The sequence below is a fragment of the Mus caroli genome, chromosome 12 (assembly GCF_900094665.2).
Source record: "Mus caroli chromosome 12, CAROLI_EIJ_v1.1, whole genome shotgun sequence".
Taxonomy (NCBI): Eukaryota; Metazoa; Chordata; class Mammalia; order Rodentia; family Muridae; genus Mus; species Mus caroli.
In genome coordinates, this window is record NC_034581.1 from 112,956,610 (window position 1) to 112,975,461 (window position 18,852).

The 18,852-nt window shown below is 41.1% G+C and overlaps 1 protein-coding gene across 1 annotated transcript in view; it reads right to left on the bottom strand.

The window, feature by feature from the left end:
* The window catches only part of Dnah11 (dynein axonemal heavy chain 11), a 309,803-nt gene that overhangs the window by 201,022 nt on the left and 89,929 nt on the right, over positions 1-18,852 (bottom strand). Inside the window, exons 29-30 of the mRNA XM_029484410.1 lie at positions 8,183-8,332; positions 4,978-5,211 (exon numbers count right to left, since the gene is read on the bottom strand). Of these exons, the coding sequence (XP_029340270.1) occupies positions 4,978-5,211; positions 8,183-8,332 (384 nt within the window). The remainder of the gene's footprint in view (positions 1-4,977; positions 5,212-8,182; positions 8,333-18,852) is intronic.

The following is an 18,852-nucleotide window of genomic DNA, read 5'->3' on the forward strand; positions in this document are numbered from 1 at the left end:
CAAGCGACAAACAAACGTACAAACATCCACTGTTGCCGAGGAACTTTCAACTCTAAGGAATCAAATCTATCTGTTGTGTCTTATTCCAAAGATTCTGACAGGGCAAGGCAGGGGACTGTGTGTGTTTGTGCGTGCATATGTATGTAAGTGTCGCTGTGTGTATGTGTACTTGTGGTGTGTCTGTGTACTTGTGTGTGTGTGTGTGTGTGTGTGCATTTTAATCTAATGTCATAGTACATGCAATAATGATAGGTGTTGTGGTTTGAATAGGCTCAGCCCCATAGATTCCTGTATTTGAAAGCTTGGCCCATGGGGAGTGGCACTATTAGGAGGTGTGGCCTTGTTGGAATAGGTGTGGCTTTGCTAGAAGAAGTTTGTTACTGTGGGGATAAGCTCTGAGTAATCAAGCTCTGCCCAATGTGGAAGAGACCCTCCTCCTGGCTGCCTTAGGAACAAGATGTAGAACTCTCTGCTCCTCTAGCACCATGTCTGCCTGCATACTGGCATGCTTTCCACTGTGATGACAACAGACTAAACTGAAACTTTGAATTAAACCTCTGAAACTGTAAGCCAGCCCTAGTTAAATGTTTTATGTATAAGAGTTGACTTGGTCATTGTGTCTCTTCCCAGCAATAAAACCCTAAGACAATATGTCTCCAGGAAAGAATCAGAATTTGAAACAATTATCTACGCTTATTTATCTCACTGATTTTACAAGCAGAAAGAAGAAAAATAAGGTAGGCAGACCATCTGTTAACGCTGACTCTGACCTCCAGTTTTAAAACTAAGCTATTTTAAAGTGCCAAAATTCATTTAAAAAGCGTCTCCCATTATTATTAGAGCAATTCTAATTAAAAATTAACTCCAGAAGGTTGTTACATCCACAGTGTGTGTGAGAGAGATGCAGTGTGTGATGTGTATGTGATGTGCATGTGTGCCGAGCACAGACACATAGACAGCAGGGGAAGGCATCAAGTATCCTGCTCTATATTCTCCACCTTATTCTCTTGAAACAATGTCTCTCACTGAACTTGGAGATAGGCTGGCAGCCAGTGAGCCCCAGTGACCCTCTTGTCTCTGCCCAACAACTCTGTGGCTTGAGGCGGGTGTCGCCATGCGCAGCTTCTCTGTGCTATTGACCTCGGGATCTGGTGCTTTTGCAGCAGCATTCTTTCCCACTGAGTGAGCTGTCTCTGCAGTCCTGATTACACCCACTTTTAAAAGATCACCAAATGAGCTTTAGCCGAAATGCACACACTTCCCATGACCCTAACCACGGCATTAGCCAACATCTGAGCATTTGCTTCTCCAATACTCGTCAGTACCAGTTGCAGAACTGAACATTGTTGAAGACATCCATGTGACTAGTCTGTCAGACACTCAAGTGGGTGCAGAAGGATTTCATAAAAGCTTTTATCACAAGCTGGTGCAGTGAACACAGTGCAAGCCTGACAATCCTTGGAACTCATGTAAAGGAAGAAAAGCATTTCTCTGGTGAGATGGGAAGTGGAGGCAGGAGAATTTCCCAGAGACCTACAGACCAGAACTGGTCTGTAATATGAAGTGCAGGAAAAACAAGAAAGATCTTGTTCCAACACGGTGAAAGGAAAGAACCAACTCCCCCAAACTGTCCTCTGACTGTCACATGTGCTCGTTCATGCTCTCTCTCCCTGCTCACACACACTCAATAATAACAGAAGCTTTTAAATCTTCATAACCAACTCCCTCTGTTCTTATCATGTATACCTCATATAGATAAGTATAACTGTATATGCAACAAGTCTCATATAGATATGCGTATATTCCTCATATATCTCATATATACCTCATACAGATCTGTGTATCTGTACATGCAACAAGTCTTGAAAAATGGAAACCCTTACAAAAACAGTAAGAGAGATGAAAACTAATTACATTAGCTGGTTAATGGATGCTGCAGGAATCTTTTGAAACAGCCAGCCTTACTGAGAGGAGGAAGAAGATACTTCTTGGCATCAGCATTGAGGAGTAGATTTCTATTGTCTTCCAGGAGATTTGACCTGAACTTTTACTTCCGCCAATCTATCCTGAAGAAGTGAAGAAAAACATGTGGAGCATGAATATGCAAGGCTACTTACTGCCTTGTTAATAATGAGGATGAAAGAGAGGAAAAGGAAAGAGAGGTGAGGGAAGGGAAGGGGAGGAGAGGGGAGGAGGGGGAGGAGAGAAGAGGAGAAGGAAAGGGAGGAGAGGGGAGAGGAGGAAGAGGGAGGGGAGGGGAGGAAAAGGGAGGAGAGGGGTGGGAAGAGGAGGGAGAGGGCAGGGGAGGGGAGGGACCCTAAAGATAACAAAGCTATGCTTCCAGGGAAGAGTGAAAGTGCATATCTTAATAGCTGACAAACATGGCAGCCTCAAGTAGGATCTGATAGAGACTTCAACATCTGCAGGCTGGGGTTTCAGTTGCCACATTGGATCAGAAATATCACATTTAGATTATGAATCTTATGCTGTCTTGGCAAGGCCAGGAGTAGGAACTGAGCAGCCAGGATCTTCAGTGTTTTGCTTTCCAATAGAGGGCTCTAGAAAACCCCTACATTCTAGATCTAAAGAACTGTGTGAAAGTCTGAGGCACCTGGAACTTTAGGAAAGAAAAAAAAAGTCCTATATAATAAACCAAGATCTCAAATCATGCCTGTCAGTGTAACCATGAAACCTATCCTGATTTATTAACCACAGACCCAATCCAAAATACACAGCTGTTGACAAAAAACATAGTAAGAAAACACACAACACATGGACGAACAGACAGACATGTGTGCGCATGTACAGACACACACACACACACACACACACACACACACACACACGGACATATTGTACTTGCCCATCTCAGGTTAGAGAGATTCTGCAAACAAAACTAGCCCAGACTGCAACTTGAAGAGATGAGCCTTATGAACAACCAGCAGCACAGTGGCTCAATGGCTTCAGCTGGCAATGATCTAAGTAAGTCTACTAACTATCTCTGAAATAAGACATGACGGAAAAGCCTGGAAATCACAAGGCTGGACGATGTAAAAGCCATTTTAAAGAACTGTTTCAGGGATTGATAGCTCGGATGGTCAAGTGCTTGCTGCCCTTCAGAGTCCACATGAGACAGCCTGGCCTGTAGCCCATGGCACATGCTTGCAATCTCAGCATGTAGGAGAGAGAGACAGGTGGAACCCTGCAGCTCACTGGTCAGCCAGTACTGCAGAATCCATGAGCTGCATGTTGGCAAGAGACACTGTCTCTAAGACAAACCAAATGATGACATTACACCAAGGAGTAAGGTGCCTTAGAAATGATGCCTGAGGTTCATCTCAGCCTCTACGCATATAAGAAAAGACACGCATATATACCTGCATGTGCAAACATGAAAACATACACACAAGAGAATTTTGGGAAACAGATAAAAACAACAAAAATAAAATACTAAAGTAAGAATATTGAAGGACTGGGGTGGGTTAAAAAAAAAAAAGAATATTGAAGGACTGAAAGGGAAGCCTTAGACATTCTTGGTGGTAACATAAGTTAGTCTAGCCATTATAAAAGCTAGTATAATGGTTCCTTGGAAAGCCAGAGATGCAGCTCACATATGATCCAGCAAACTCACTACTGGCTATGTATACAAAAGACTGAAACCTGTGGGTCAAAAGAAACATCTGCACGCCTATGTTCACCGAAGTGTTACCATAACAACTAAGATATGCCATAATTTACATGTCCATCAATGAGTGAATGAATAAAGAAACGACGTTATGTATACTGGAGTACTGAAGTAAATTCTGCCATTTGAAATGGGAGTGATGAATCTAGAGATGTTTTATTAAGTGGAATAAACTAGGTACATCTTACATCATCATTTTATTTATGTGTGGAATATTAAAAAATAGAACTCATTGACGATATGTAATGTAGCAGCTACAAGAAGCAAGGAGAATCAGGGAGATACTAGCTGAAGGATGCCCAACTTTGTGTAAGAGAACACAGCCAAGAGCCTAGGAAACACCACAGTATGCATTCAAAGACTGTTCAGATAGATTCTGAACATTCTAACCACAGAAAGTCATTGTCATGTCAGACGGCTTGATTTGGCCATTCTATCCATGTACACATGTACCAAAGAAGTTGTCAGCCATAGATATATAAACTCTTATCATTTAAAACAGGTAAAACATTTTAAAATAGATATTGAAGTGTTGGGGACCATAGTAAGATGCTAAACAAGACAAACTCAAAGGAGGTAGGAGAGAAAGTAAGTTTGGCCAAAGCTACTTATTAAAATATGTGGACAGTGATATGTATTCCTACCAATGTTGATAGTATGGTTCCAAATGAATAGTTACACACATCTATTTATACATACATGCACATTCATACAGAAAGACAGACAGAAGGAAGTCTTTGGATGGTTACATGACAAATGCTATCAATGGTTTTCATGAGAAAATGTCTTCTCTATTTCTCTTCCTAGATGTTTCTTCTTCATCTTCAACAATAAGCAAATAAATCATTAAGTTAAAAATAGTAAAACTGATATAAACACATATCCACAGAATGCCACTTACTATTTTAAGAAATAAATATTCAGAGAATCAAGAAATGGCAAGTAGGAAAGTACAAAATCAGAGATGTGCAGAATGACAGCAGCTCCAGCACCAACCTACAGTAGCTGGAAGTTGAGAGAATATTATGCTAATGTTTTTTAAATGCCCTCACTTTATAGATGTAATCAAAGCATAGATATCAACAAATCGACTGGTACCCAGGAAGAGATTGGCAATGCCTTTAATCTGCATTGTCTGATTTTGGATTTACTAAATTGAAAGCAAGCTCTCATTTTCCTCAGGTTAGAAAACCAAGCATCTATATTTCTCCAAAAGCTAATGGGAAATGATGAGTAGTGAAGCTTTCTCTTCAATCCCCTTCAACTGCCAAATCTGAGATTTCCAAAAATACCTGTTTCTTATGGAAATCCTTCAAGGCTGTTTCATAGCCCTCCTCTAGTCGACTGAAGGCAATTCCTACGTCTGTGGTCCACCATATTTGTGATCCAGTTAGAGCCACCTGAGCTGGGAAATCAAAGATCCAGAGCTCTCTAGGTTTCTCCTCGTAGGCTGTGATGGCTTCTGTGATTGCCAGACGCACTGTGTCCTTCATGGTCTGTTCGAGTTGCAGAAGCCAGCTTTCCACCTTGGAAGAAAATTAAAATGTGAGGGTTCAGGCTAAACCGCAGAAGAGCTGCTTCATGCTCCATCTGGCTTGAAGCCTGTTCAACAGGACCACACTAGACTATCTGCAACCTATTCAGAAAACACACACAAGGAGAACTCACAGGGGAACCTCAACTATTAACTGATGAAGCTTTTCTCTACTCAAACCTTTTTCCTCCCCAAATTATAGCTAATTTCTTAACCTCTATGTAATTCACAGACTTCCTAAACAGGGGACATTGTCATTCATTCTTCAGCTTTGAAGATAAGGGGGTTCTAGGCAAGAACCCCTCTACTGAGTGTTTGGTAAGTCAGACACCACAGCCTTCTTTTGGAGCATGAGTTGGGGCCCATAGCCCTTAGGATCACAATTTTAAGAATTATGTCTTCTGACCATGTTTTATTTTCCTGGAAGTTTCCCACTAACAATCTTCACAGTACTAAATCTGAAGCCAAAGTGTTTTCAGTAAATATCTTAATTATATTCCTACTGGTTCCAATCTGCACACTTGTCAGAAACTAGGCAGCATGGTGGTTTAAGAGATAGGACAACTGGTGCCTGGTGACAATCTTTTTAAAAACTTGACTTCCAGCTCATTTTGTTCCCATAAATATATTCTAGCCAGTTTTCCATATTGCTTTGTTAGGTTGGTCTAAATGTCTGTTTCTAGCTGGGCATTGACCACAGGCTATATGGACTGTTTATATAGAATAGAGCCTAGCAGGAAAATGGCTATAATGAATAGATTCCAAGGGCCATAGGAGATTAAGATGTCCCGACTGATTTCTTTCCCTGGCTCCCAGAGGATGGCAGCAACATTCTAAACTTTTTGGAAACTGAAAAGAAATAGTGCACAGATGAGCTGAACACCTTCTTCTTGAAAGGGGACACTGCCCTGACCGTAGCTGGACCTTATGAACATGAACAAATTCATGGTCCTATGGACCCCTGGCCAATGAGGTCCAGTATTTCTGCCTTTAAAATAGAGTGCAGAGTCAGAGTCAGGCAGCAAGCACCCTCACAGGACAGTTATTGTTTGAGCATTTCCTTTGAACTCTGGGATGTATGTCTTCAACAGATCTGTCTGTCCTGAGGAGCTCCATTAGGGAAGACTACAGGGAACTGGATACACCAGTCTATGTTCGGACGACTATGCCAACAACATCAACTTAACGGTATGATTTCATAACTGAGATCTGACTGTTTGCTAGGTCCTACCCTTTTGAAACCTCTTGATATTCTGCCCAGCCTACAGTGAAAATGACCACATTTGGTTAGTACTAATCAGATGTAATACACACACACACAAACACACACACACACATGTCCATCTCTTTGTCCATGGCTTCTTCGTTTTTGACCCCCAAAAGCCCAATGTGATAAATAACTGAATAAATAAATTAAAGAGACTAAATTTGGAAGAAGCAATCATAAAAGTGTGGAGAAAGCATTAAAAATACAAAGCAAAAATACATTCTTAAAATATATAAAATGAAGGTATTCGGAGAATGAACGCTATCTATGCTCAGAAGTTCCCAGCATACGATGCTTATATAGAATAAGTGAGAGCCCTAGGAAATCTTCCAATATCAAGAGTTCTTGCTAGTGACAAGCATATCCATCAGTCGGACGATCCCCCTCTGGGCACCATGCCAGTTGATGAACAGTCTGCCGGGAGGCAGCAGACAGCAACATACTTTTGTCAAGATAGTTTATGGTGACTTGTTCTAATCACTATAATAATATCCTAAAAAGCCCAAGAGATCAAAAATATTTTTTAATCACAGTGTCCTACCATCTGCCTCCCCTTCATTTGGCAGCGTTTTCTGGTACAATATTAAAAAGTAACAGAGAGGAGCAAAGAGAACCCTGGTAAGCAATGGCAGTTCTGCAAAGAACACTTCAAGAAAGCCATCGCCCAGGCCTGAGAGGGACTCTCATAGAGACCACTCCCAAGGTTACTCCGTGAATTAGACCAAGCTAACCTTGCTTCATCAGAGAGAGTGCATGTTTTACCTGGTTCGCTTTTATCAACTTTATACAGGATAGAGACATTTGAGAAAAAAGAACCTCAATTGAGAAAATTCTCTCACCAGATTGGCTGGTGGGTACCCATGTGGGGGTATTTTCTTGATTAATTATTGATGTGGGAAGGCCCAGTTCACTATGATTGGTACCAATCCTGGGCAAGTGGTCCTGAGTTACATATGAAAGTATTGGGAGCAAGCCATTGGGAGCAAGCCAGTGAGCGGTGTTCCTCCATGGCTTCTGCTTCAGGTCCTGCCTCCAGGCTCCTATCCTGACTTCCTCAGTGCTGGAGAGTTGTATGATGACATAATCCATTTCCTCCCCAAGTTGCCTTTGGTCATGGTTTTAATCACAGCAACAGAAAGCCTTAACTAAGACAACTTCTAACTTAACAGACTGTGCTTTAAGCTGTCAGACAGCAAACGACTCTTCCTTGTGGTGACTGGTAAGAATGAGTTTAGGGATTTGTCCATGAGAGTAGAGAGTATGCTCAGTTAACTGCACCATGGTTGGGCTAAGTGACATCATCTTGGTAGACCTTACTAACACAAGAAGCCACTCACGGTATTCACACCAGAATGTCTAGCCACAGACCATATTCCCTTCCTACAGCTTCTGACAGATGGGTAAAGCCAGTTACTGGGCTTCATGTGCTTATGTTCCCAAGTCTTACTCATTCACTCAGTGGCAATCCCTTCTGTGTAGCTGAACTCCAAATATTATTGACCCATGCTGGATGCTAAAGCTAAATGAGAGAAACTGGGCACAGACCAGGACCTTCTTGGCACACTAGGGATGGCGAACAGCAATAGAACCAACTAGAGCCTGGTTTTAAACATGAACTAAACAGTCTTGCTAGTCCAATTTATCCTTGTCCTAAAGTCATCCCCTTTGCATAGAAAACTTCAAAATCAACTCTTACATGGCCTATGCATTCACATCCGGCCTGGAATGGGACATACTCCTTTTCTTTGCTGAACATTCCAACTGCTTTGTGTGTGGACACGTCCATATTATCTTCGAACTGCAGATCCGAGATGCTGTCAAAGAGTTTGACAAGGTGGTGTGTTACCTAAGACCAGAATGTTAAAGAAAAGCTGAGTGTTTCTTACTGTACAAAATCCCTGGCAATTGAGAAACAAAACCATACAAAGTTACTAACCTTTATTCATAAATTTCCAGAATTGTCTCAAAATCAAGGTCACTAATAAGATACAAATATCTAAAATGAACCTGATAGAGAGGAGGCCAGGCTTCTGATCCCACTGTGATATATAGCCTGGTGGGTGCTCACTATGCCTGGTGAGTGCTCGTTATGCCTGGTGAGTGCTCGTTATGCCTGGTGAGTGCTCCCTATGCCTGGTGAGTGCTCACTATGCCTGAAGTCTCACTGACCTGTCTTAATGCACCACAACTGGGGACATTCATTTTAGGAGAACTTCTAAGATCAAACTTCTAAAATTCAGATTTATATTCTTGGTCTAAAGTACAAGAACACTGGTAAAATATCTAAAATAAACATGAATTCAAGAAAATCTTATGGTTTGAGGTCTACTGACATCATTTATTCAGTGGGATATTTTGAGTCTCATGCATAAAGAGGCTGAATGTACATAAAGAGGCTGAATATTGTTTCCCTTTTTTGATTTATTAGGTAAGATTTCCAAGCCAATATTGCTGACACTGAATGGCAGCGAGACTTTAGATTCACAGGTCCCGGGACTCATTAATAAAGACCACATCCCATGTCCTTGCTTCTCACAGCCTGCATTCTCCAAAGGAAACTAACGCATTGAACTTGATGCATCTTATTGAAATTTGACAAATTGAGGTTAAAATGAAAGATGAATACCAGCAGACCTCTCGTCTGACAAGGTCAGTCTGAAGAAAAATATGTAACTGGCCTTCAAACACAAGTCCTCAACTAGTCATACTCTCCCTTCCACTGACCCTTCTAATAAAAGTCATGGCAGGCCCCTACCTAGGAACAATGCCTAGCATCACCCTGGAGGATTAAGGAGGAAGGCAGCTTTTCAGTAGGTGGACTCACACCCAGACATCAGCTAAAACACTCATTTCTTTTGGAAAAGACTAACTCATGGCCAGAGATGGGCCTAGAGGAACCACCAATGGTAGGAACCCACACTCCTCTGACTCGTGGTATCACTGAATGGAAGAGAGTTTCATGGTTCCTCAGCAAATTAAACAGAATTATCAAGAAACCATCGATATACCCTGCATAGAGCCACTTGAACATACAGTTATATACCAGTGTTCCCTCCATGGATCACAGTAGCCAAAAAGTAGAAACTGCCACTCAAATAGATAGATAAGCAAATTGTGCAAGGTATATACTGTGCAATATTGTTAGGCCACGTGAAACAATGAAGTGTGTATGTATAGTAACAAAGACTGTATGCTGGCACATACTCTTGTCCTAGAACTGAGGAAGTGGAAGCTGAAAGACTGACTTCTAGTCCAGCCTGGAATATCTAGTGAGATCCTGTTTTAGAACAACCATGGGACATAGCTCAGTGGTAGAACACTTGTCTAGTACACACAAGGTTGTGGATTCAATATCTAACTCTGGGAGAAAAAAAGACGACGTGAATGAACCTTAAGAACACTGAGTCCAATGAGAACAGCAGCCAGTCATCCAATCTCATCAACTACATAAACATCCACACAAAATACCAAGAATGTGCAAATCCACAGACAGACTGCAGACCACTGGTTCCTAGTGGTGCTAGGGAGAGAGTCATAGACAAGCAATGTAATGGATGCAGAAGTATATTTGGGGGTAACCAAAAATGTCTTGGAAACAAAAGAAAGGTGGTATGGTAGTTGTACAACACTAGAAATATGCAAATAACACTAAAATGTACACATTAAGACAGCTGATTTTCTGTGCTATAAAATTTTTCTTCAGAGAAATTAGGGAAACAATACCCTTCTCAATAGTCACAAAAAATATAAAAAACCTTGGTGTGACTCTAACTAAGGAAGTGAAAGATCTATATGATAAGAACTTCAAGTCTCTGAAGAAAGAAATTAAAGAAGATCTCAGAAGATAGAAAGATCTCCCATGCTCATGGATGGGCAGGATCAATATAGTAAAAATGGCTATCTTGCCAAAAGCAATCTACCGATTCAATGCAATCCCCATCAAAATTCCAACTCCATTCTTCAACGAATTAGAAAGGGCAATCCGCAAATTCATCTGGAATAACAAAAAAACTAGGATAGCAAAAACTCTTCTCAAGGATAAAAGAACCTCTGGTGGAATCACCATGCCTGACCTAAAGCTGTACTACAGAGCAATTGTGATAAAAACTGCATGGTACTGGTATAGCGACAGACAAGTAGACCAATGGAATAGAATTGAAGACCCAGAGAGGAACCCACACACCTATGGTCACTTGATCTTTGATAAGGGAGCTAAAACCATCCAGTGGAAAAAAGACAGCATTTTCAACAAATGGTGCTGGCACAACTGGCAGTTATCATGTAGAAGAATGCAAATTGATCCATTCCTATCTCCTGGATTAAGGAACTCCACATAAAACCAGAGACACTGAAACTTATAGAGGAGAAAGTAGGGAAAAGCCTCGAAGATATGGGTACAGGGGAAAATTTTCTGAATAGAACAGCAATGGCTTGTGCTGTAAGATCTAGAATCGACAAATGGGACCTCATAAAGTTGCAAAGCTTCTGCAAGGCAAAAGACATTGTCAATAAGACCAAAAGACCACCAACAGATTGGGAAAGGATCTTTACCTATCCTCAATCATATAGGGGACTAATATCCAATATATATAAAGAACTCAAGAAGGTGGACTCCAGAAAATCAAATAACCCCATTAAAAAATGGGGCTCAGAGATAAACAAAGAATTCTCACCTGAGGAATACCGAATGGCTGAGAAGCATCTGAAAAAATGTTCAGCATCCTTAATCATCAGGTAAATGCAAATCAAAACAACCCTGAGATTCCACCTCACACCAGTCAGAATGGCTAAGATCAAAAATTCAGGTGACAGCAGATGCTGGCGAGGATGTGGAGAAAGAGGAACACTCCTCCATTGTTGGTGGGATTGCAAGCTGGAACAACCACTCTGGAAATCAGTCTGGCGGTTCCTCAGAAAATTGGACATAGTACTACTGGAGGATCCCGCAATACCTCCTGCTTGTGGACGTTGTACATCGTGGTGCGCACTAGGCTCCGCACCACGATGTACAACGTCCACAAGCAGGGATACAGAAAATGTGGTACAGTTACACAATGGAGTACTACTCAGCTATTAAAAAGAATGAATTTATGAAATTCCTAGGCAAATGGATGGACCTAGAGGGCATCATCCTGAGTGAGGTAACACAATCACAAAGGAACTCACACAATATGTACTCACTGATAAGTGGATATTAGCCCAGAAACTTAGGATACCCAAGATATAAGATACAATTTGCTAAACGCATGAAACTCAAGAAGAACGAAGATCAAAGTGTGGACACTTTGCCCCTTCTTAGAATTGGAAACAAAACACCCATGGAAGAAGTTACAGAGACAAAGTTTGGAGCTGTGACGAAAGGATGTACCATCTAGAGACTGCCATATCTGGGGATCCATCGCATAATCAGCTTCCAAATGCTGACACCATTGCATACTCTAGCAAGATTTTGCTGAAAGGACCCAGATATAGCTGTCTCTTGTGAGACTATGCCGGGGCCTAGCAAACACAGAAGTGGATGCTCACAGTCAGCTATTGGATGGATCACAGGGNCCCCAATGGAGGAGCTAGAGAAANTACCCAAGGAGCTAAAGGGATCTGCAACCCTATNGGTGGAACAACATTATGAACTAACCAGTACCCCGGAGCTCTTGACTCTAGCTGCATATGTATCAAAAGATGGCTTAGTCGGCCATCACTGGAAAGAGAGGCCCATTGGATTTGCAAACTTTATACGCCCCAGTACAGGGGAACGCCAGGGCCAAAAAGGGGGAGTGGGTGGGTAGGGGAGTGGGGGGGAGGGTATAGGCGACTTTTGGGATAGCATTGGAAATGTAAATGAGGAAAATACCTAATTTTTAAAAAAGAATTTAAAACTTCTAAACTAAAAAAAGAAAAAGAAAAAATTTCTTCAGTGGAAAACAATGGCTACTATCAGCAGAAAGTAGTCTGAAGCTGGACAATATTTTCCTGCTCACCGGTCTCGCCTGTCACGAGTGTTTCTCAACCTATACTGTAGCTGGACTTGGTATGTAACAGCAGCTGCCTGAGCTATCTGCATGACAAGCCCAACAGTATCAGTAAGTTTCCTTTGGGGCAACTTAATCTTTTAAAGTCTTCACACCGTGCTGCATCTGCAGTTTTAGCGTTAAGGCTATGGCATTGGGACATCTTCAAGTTTAAAACAAATGAGTTTCTGAGGGTCTTCCTTACTTTAGATATAGGGAGAGAGGTAGGCGGATCACTTCCTGGGCTATCATATTCACCTCCATTTCTGCATGTTACCCAAAGGGCATTTATACACAGAACATCTCTGCAATAATCTAACCATTCACTCTCCCCACTGAGGTGGCCAGGAAGCGCACAGATGTCAAACAGCTTCTACTGTGTAATGGGCCTAGATAATACTCAATTGAAAATCTGCAGGATAAATGAGACCTCAGCCATCGGGCACCCTCACACATTATTGCTTTGCTCAGAAAATAATTTCACAACAACTTCTGGCCTTATAGCTGCCCTGGCAGTTGCCAGAAAATGTAAATCTCTTAACTTCCAATCCTCATGACTTGGATCTGGTGTTGTTGAAATCAGATGTTTCTTTCTTATTGAAATTTTCTAAGAGGAATTTTTAAAACAAATGTTTTTGATGAATATCTTTGTATTTTAAATGAAATTACATTTTCTTCCCGGTTAACTGATTGGGAAAAGATTTTATTTTACAACTAAAAACATACATTAAAATAACACTTCCAGACTATTATTAAAGAAACCAAATCTTTATCACGCTCTAGGTTTGTTTCTAAAAGATTACCAGTAAAAACTGAAAAATATTTCCTCATGTTACTTGGGTGTTGTGCCAACTAATGCATGCATACTGTCCCAGCTTGCCACAGTAGTGTGTGTTCATAAAATATTGTCATGTGACCTGAAAGTGCATCAACCATCTTAATAAGCAACATGGAAACTTATGACCATGCAAAGACCTTTAACAAGTTTTGGTAAAGATTGGTCAAGGACACCACAAGAACCTACAGAGTCAACTAACCTGGACCCATAGGAGCTCACAGAGACTAAACCACCAACCAGGGAACATGCATGGGACTGACCTAGCCCCTCTGCACATAGGTAACAGCTGTTTAACTTGGTCTTCATATGGGACTCCTAACAGCAAGAGCAGGGACTGTCTCTGACTCTGTTGCCTGCCTTTGGAATCTTTTCCTCCTACCGAGCTGTCTCACCTAGGAGAGGATGCAGCTAGTTTTACTGTAACTTGATATACCAAGATATCCATGATATCCATAGGATACCTGAAGAGAAAAGAAGTGGATGAGGTATTGGGGGTGGGGTGGGGTGCAGGGAGTAGAGGAGGGAGGGGAAACTGCAGTCGGGATATAAGGTTAATTAATAGAAAAAATGGCAAAACATTAAAATCTTACCATGGGTTGTAAATGTGTAAGGAACTAGAGAAAGCAGACAAGCTATTTGGTACAGTGTAGTTCAAAATAGTACATGTATTGAAGCAAGTAGGATGTTGAAGATTTTAGGGACATTGAACAGTGATGGTCTCTTCTGGCTTGTGCAATAGAAGTAGCAGCTCCGCTGTGTCTTGGCAAAGAACTCCTTTTGAGTTTGGGTCAACTACTGACATGTTGTTCTTGGAGCTCTCAGTGGTATCAGCCTTTTTATGCTTCTTAGGTAGGGCATCTAGCTTGTTTTGTGTTGTTTCTTGGTTTCCTTTGTTTTGTTTGGTATTTCATTTTATCGCTTTGCCAGTGTCACTTACTCTGAACTACGTCACATCTTTTGTTCCAACCATGGCTATCCTTCATATCAGGAAGCTTGTTCTTCATGTTCTGCCTGAATGTGCAGGCTCTCTAAGGGTAAGGAGTCGTCCTCTGGTTGCCTGTCTTTTCCTAACTCCAAGTGTGTTTGACTTGACACCCACTTCTAGCATTATCCCCAGATGGCACACTTTCTACAAGTCTCTATCTATTCACCTTCCCACCAATCCCCTGTCTCCATCAAATATTGTTGTGCATTTCATGTGGATTATCCTAGGGATGCTGAGGTCACACAACAATATCCTAGAGACGTTAAGCTCATGCAACAATATCTTGGTAGCAGATAAAACAGTGGCTTATTGCTGACAGCATTTAGAAGATATGATCTAACTGTTGCTGATAATGTTCTACATCTGTGATTTCTGTGGGCCAACGAGCCAGCAGTTAAGGCCTTACTCTATTGTTCCCCATCACTACAGTGCAGCATCTCAAACATGAATCATGCCAGGGAACTGAGTTCTGTTACTGAATCTTGGTAACTGAAATCTGTACTGTTGGAACCATAAACAGAATCTTTTATAGGACTTAAATTTATTTTGTAATTTACGACGCAAACTAATAATATAGCCTATGACTTCCATCTGCTGTCCACCAAGAAAATGAAGGGGAGAAAGAAGAAATTGGTCATTTCTAATTCTCTTCTCAAATCTCACCATTGTTTTTTATTTCTACCATCTAATCTTATGTGTCTTCAGTGTTTGTGAAGATGCTGCTACTCGCTGAGACAAAGCACACAGAGCTGCAGCACGACAGGCCTGGTGAGTACCTAGGAGGCCACTGGTGCGTTCATTCTCATTCATAAGGACAATGCCCACCACCACGTAAGAACTTAAATGCGGGCAGTTCTGCCTTTCAAAGCTATTCGTCTGGAATAGCTATCAGACTGGATGTGAGTCCATCCTATTATTATCACGTGCATAAATATTTAAGCCAGTCTGTCAAAATGGTAGACAATTATTCTTGCTTTAGAATAGAATTTATTATTGGTGGTGATGCATCATCATTGGAAGTCTAAATCTATTTTAGAGGATTTGATCCTAGCACATTCACATAGTAAAACTTTAAATAGCCATCATACACCGTGCTGCATAGTAATATGACCATTTTATTAAATATATAGGACAAATACATAAAGCAGTACATTCACCCAGAAAGAGCACCCAGGAGTATAAAGAACAGTGCATCTTAGGCTGTTTTCTGTCTGGTTTTTTTTTGCCATGTATATATTATGTAATTTTAAATAAGGTAATCCAATATAAATTCTACACTTTTTCAAGTAAACGTACAAAAACTGAGACTCATATAGAGGAGAATGGGGTAACCCATATATACAACTGGGTGAACTTTTATACAGAAGACACAAACATCAACAGCATTGCCAAATAGAAGAACAGAATAGGAGGCTTGTAAGTGTTCAGCTCTAATGTGACATATATGTATACACATAGACAAAAATACATATATTATATAATTATATACATATACAAAATGTACACATATATACATATACAATATATGCAATATATAGACACACACACATATGTTTATAACCTCATCACTCAAGGCTCAAGGGTCTATCAGAAGGGAGCTAGAAGTGTTGGATGACTTCAAGGAAACAGTGTTTTCCAGACACAGCAGGGCAGATGTACATATGAACTCACATGGACTATAACAGCTTGGACATGACTTACACAGCTAAAGCCAGACAGACAAACCCCCAGCAAGGACAAGGGGAGGAGCCATTGGCATTTGATTGCTGATGGGGAAGGAAGAGTCAGTTTTCTTTAACGGTGTGACAACTTGTATATCAACCATCCTTCAGGGTAGGCCTTACACACAAGGGTGGTATTACCAGCACAAACTGGACTCAATGAGGAGAAAGAAGGGAGAGAGAGAAAAGGAAGAGGAACTGGAAGTAGGCTGGTTAGGAAACTGGAAGGAAGTGGGGGAGGGGTGAACATGATCAAAGTAGATAGCATGGAATTCTCAAAGAATGAATAAAAGTATTATTTTTTCAAAACAAACAAAAAGATCATGACCCAAACATTTCTCATGGCCCATCTGAGTTTTTCTTCCTCTCAAAATCTACATTTTCAAAAGGACCAACAATAAACTTCTGTAGAAGCAAACTCACGCAACGAGCCCCACCTTCTCCTATGACTTCAGGACTCCTGTGACTTAAGATTGTGTGTTTTTAAATGTTAGCTTCTTGGTGCATTTGGTCTTTGTATGTCATGATGTGAGTTTGTGAACCCTAAGTCACGTGAAAGATTTGGGGTATACCTATGCAAATTAACAAGAAGCAGTGGATACTCACTCTCCAGCATGAGTGTTGATGGAGTTTACCTCAGTCATCCTGTATTCACAAGTCAGAACGATGCCATAGCTGGCAGCAAGGCATCTTCAGGAAGGAAAAAATGGGGAAGAGACAAGGAAGAAAGAAGACAGAAAAGGAGAGTAGGGAGGAAGGAAAAGAAAAGCTAGGTAGGCTAGCTTAATGAGTTAGAACTTCATATTTTAATTTCACCTGCAACCTTTTATCCTAAAGCAGTACAAAAAAAAGAAAAGAAAAGAAAAGAAAAGAAAGGTCTTGATGGACATGCCTGCTTACAACTATCCATTAATCAATGAAATATGGATTAGCTTTGGAAGTATTATTAATTACTCCCAAGATTTAGTGGGTTTAGCATCATGGCAGTTCTGCAGCTTACAGTGACTGTGTGTTAGACTCCTCAGCTGGCTCAGCCAGTCCTAATTCTGGCAGACTTGTGGTCTGCTGGGATCCACAGCTTCTCTAATGTGGTGATGGTGGTCCAGGTGATGGCCTGGTCCTGCGTTCACTAGCCAGGAAATTAGTGATGACTCACTGTGTAGGGTTGCCACAGGTTTCAAAGAGCAGTAACATTCTAAGGCTTAATGCAAAAGAGCTCAAGAACCTTTTGCCTTGACTCACCGGCTAGACAAGTACAGGGCAGTGCAAAGGGAGAAACAAGCTGGACTAAAGAAGAGATGAGGCAGGGGGAGGGGATAAATCTTACCATAACAAGTTTAAAGTTTTCTTGATTTTTAATACAATAAACTCATCACTCAATAATCCACAGATATACTATCATTTTCCTACTTGATGCCAAGAAACTAAGGACTTAAGTATAATGAAATGACAGTAGTCAACAGAGACACCATCTGATCTCATGTCTATACAGTTTCAAAGTTTCTCCTCTTTCTGAAGGATGGCTACTATGCTGTCTTATCTGGTCCCATGCAGTTAGCATTTCAGTCTTCAGACTTTATAATTCCATCTGGCATCATCTTCCTTTTGCTTAAAGCAGTTCCTTTAACATGTCTCATACCACTAGTTTGCTGGTGTGAAACTGTCCAGCTTTTGTGCATCTGAAGAAAACATCCTCACTTTCCCTAAATCCTTAAAATATCCTTTCTTTAGTAGACAACTTCAGCTTGACAGACTTACGGTACATTGAAGCCAGGACTGCTCTGTTGTCTGATCACTTGCATTCTTTCCAGTGTGAGGTCAGCTGTCATCCACTCATTAGCTCTTTTGTGTGTTCTGGGGCTTTGTGGATTTTAGTTAGTTAAGTATTTGGGGCTATTTCTTCTTGGTTGTAAACAATCTGAGCAGCTTTTGTTGTTTTCTTCATATTCTCTCTCTCTCTCTCTCTCTCTCTCTCTCTCTCTCTCTCTCTCCCTCCCTCCCTCCCTCCCTCCCCTCCCCTCCCCTCCCCTTTCCCCTATCTCTCTGCCCCTTCATTCTCTTCTTCTTTCTCTCCCTCCTCTCTGGATTTCTGAAGCAGAATCTCACTCTATAGCCAACACAGGCCTGGAACTCACTTTATGTCCCAGGCTAATCTTGAGTTTATGGTATTCCTTCTGCTTCAACTCCCATGTATTGGGATTACAACTAAGTGTTACTAAGTCTCATAAATTCACACTTTTCACTGATCTGGATAGGTTTGGCTGTACTTTTGCAAATATTTCTCTTCCTCTTTCTCTTCCTCCCCTGTACTTTAGAAAGGTAAAGCACATATGAAACTTCCTTAAAATTTCCTCATGGCCAAGCAAGATCTTCACTGTACTCTATCAATAAATCCTAAGGGTGTCTGGTCTCACTCATGGAAACAGGCACTATTCCCAGCCTGTGAGAACATTGGTGTTTTTGCCTCTAATCCTCTCAGATGGGTCATTCCCTCACACACATTCACTAATCAAACACTCCCTAACTCACTCACAGGGGCCACTTAAGTTTTTAGAAATCACCTTCTCTTGCCTCTGGGTGTCCTGTTGTGAAGACTGAAGCCCAAAGCAGCCATCATGGTACTCACTTGCCTGCTCCTTGCTCCTTGAAAATCATAGTTTTCACTGGCTACCATTCAGGATTAGTAAAGCTATCTTTTGTCAAAGTTGTTAGTTCTAGGTAGGAGACTAAATCTAACTCCTATTATGTCATCATGGCCAGACTATGTGTGGCCCACTGTGGGTTTTGTTGTTTTTCTTGGATGATTTGATTGCT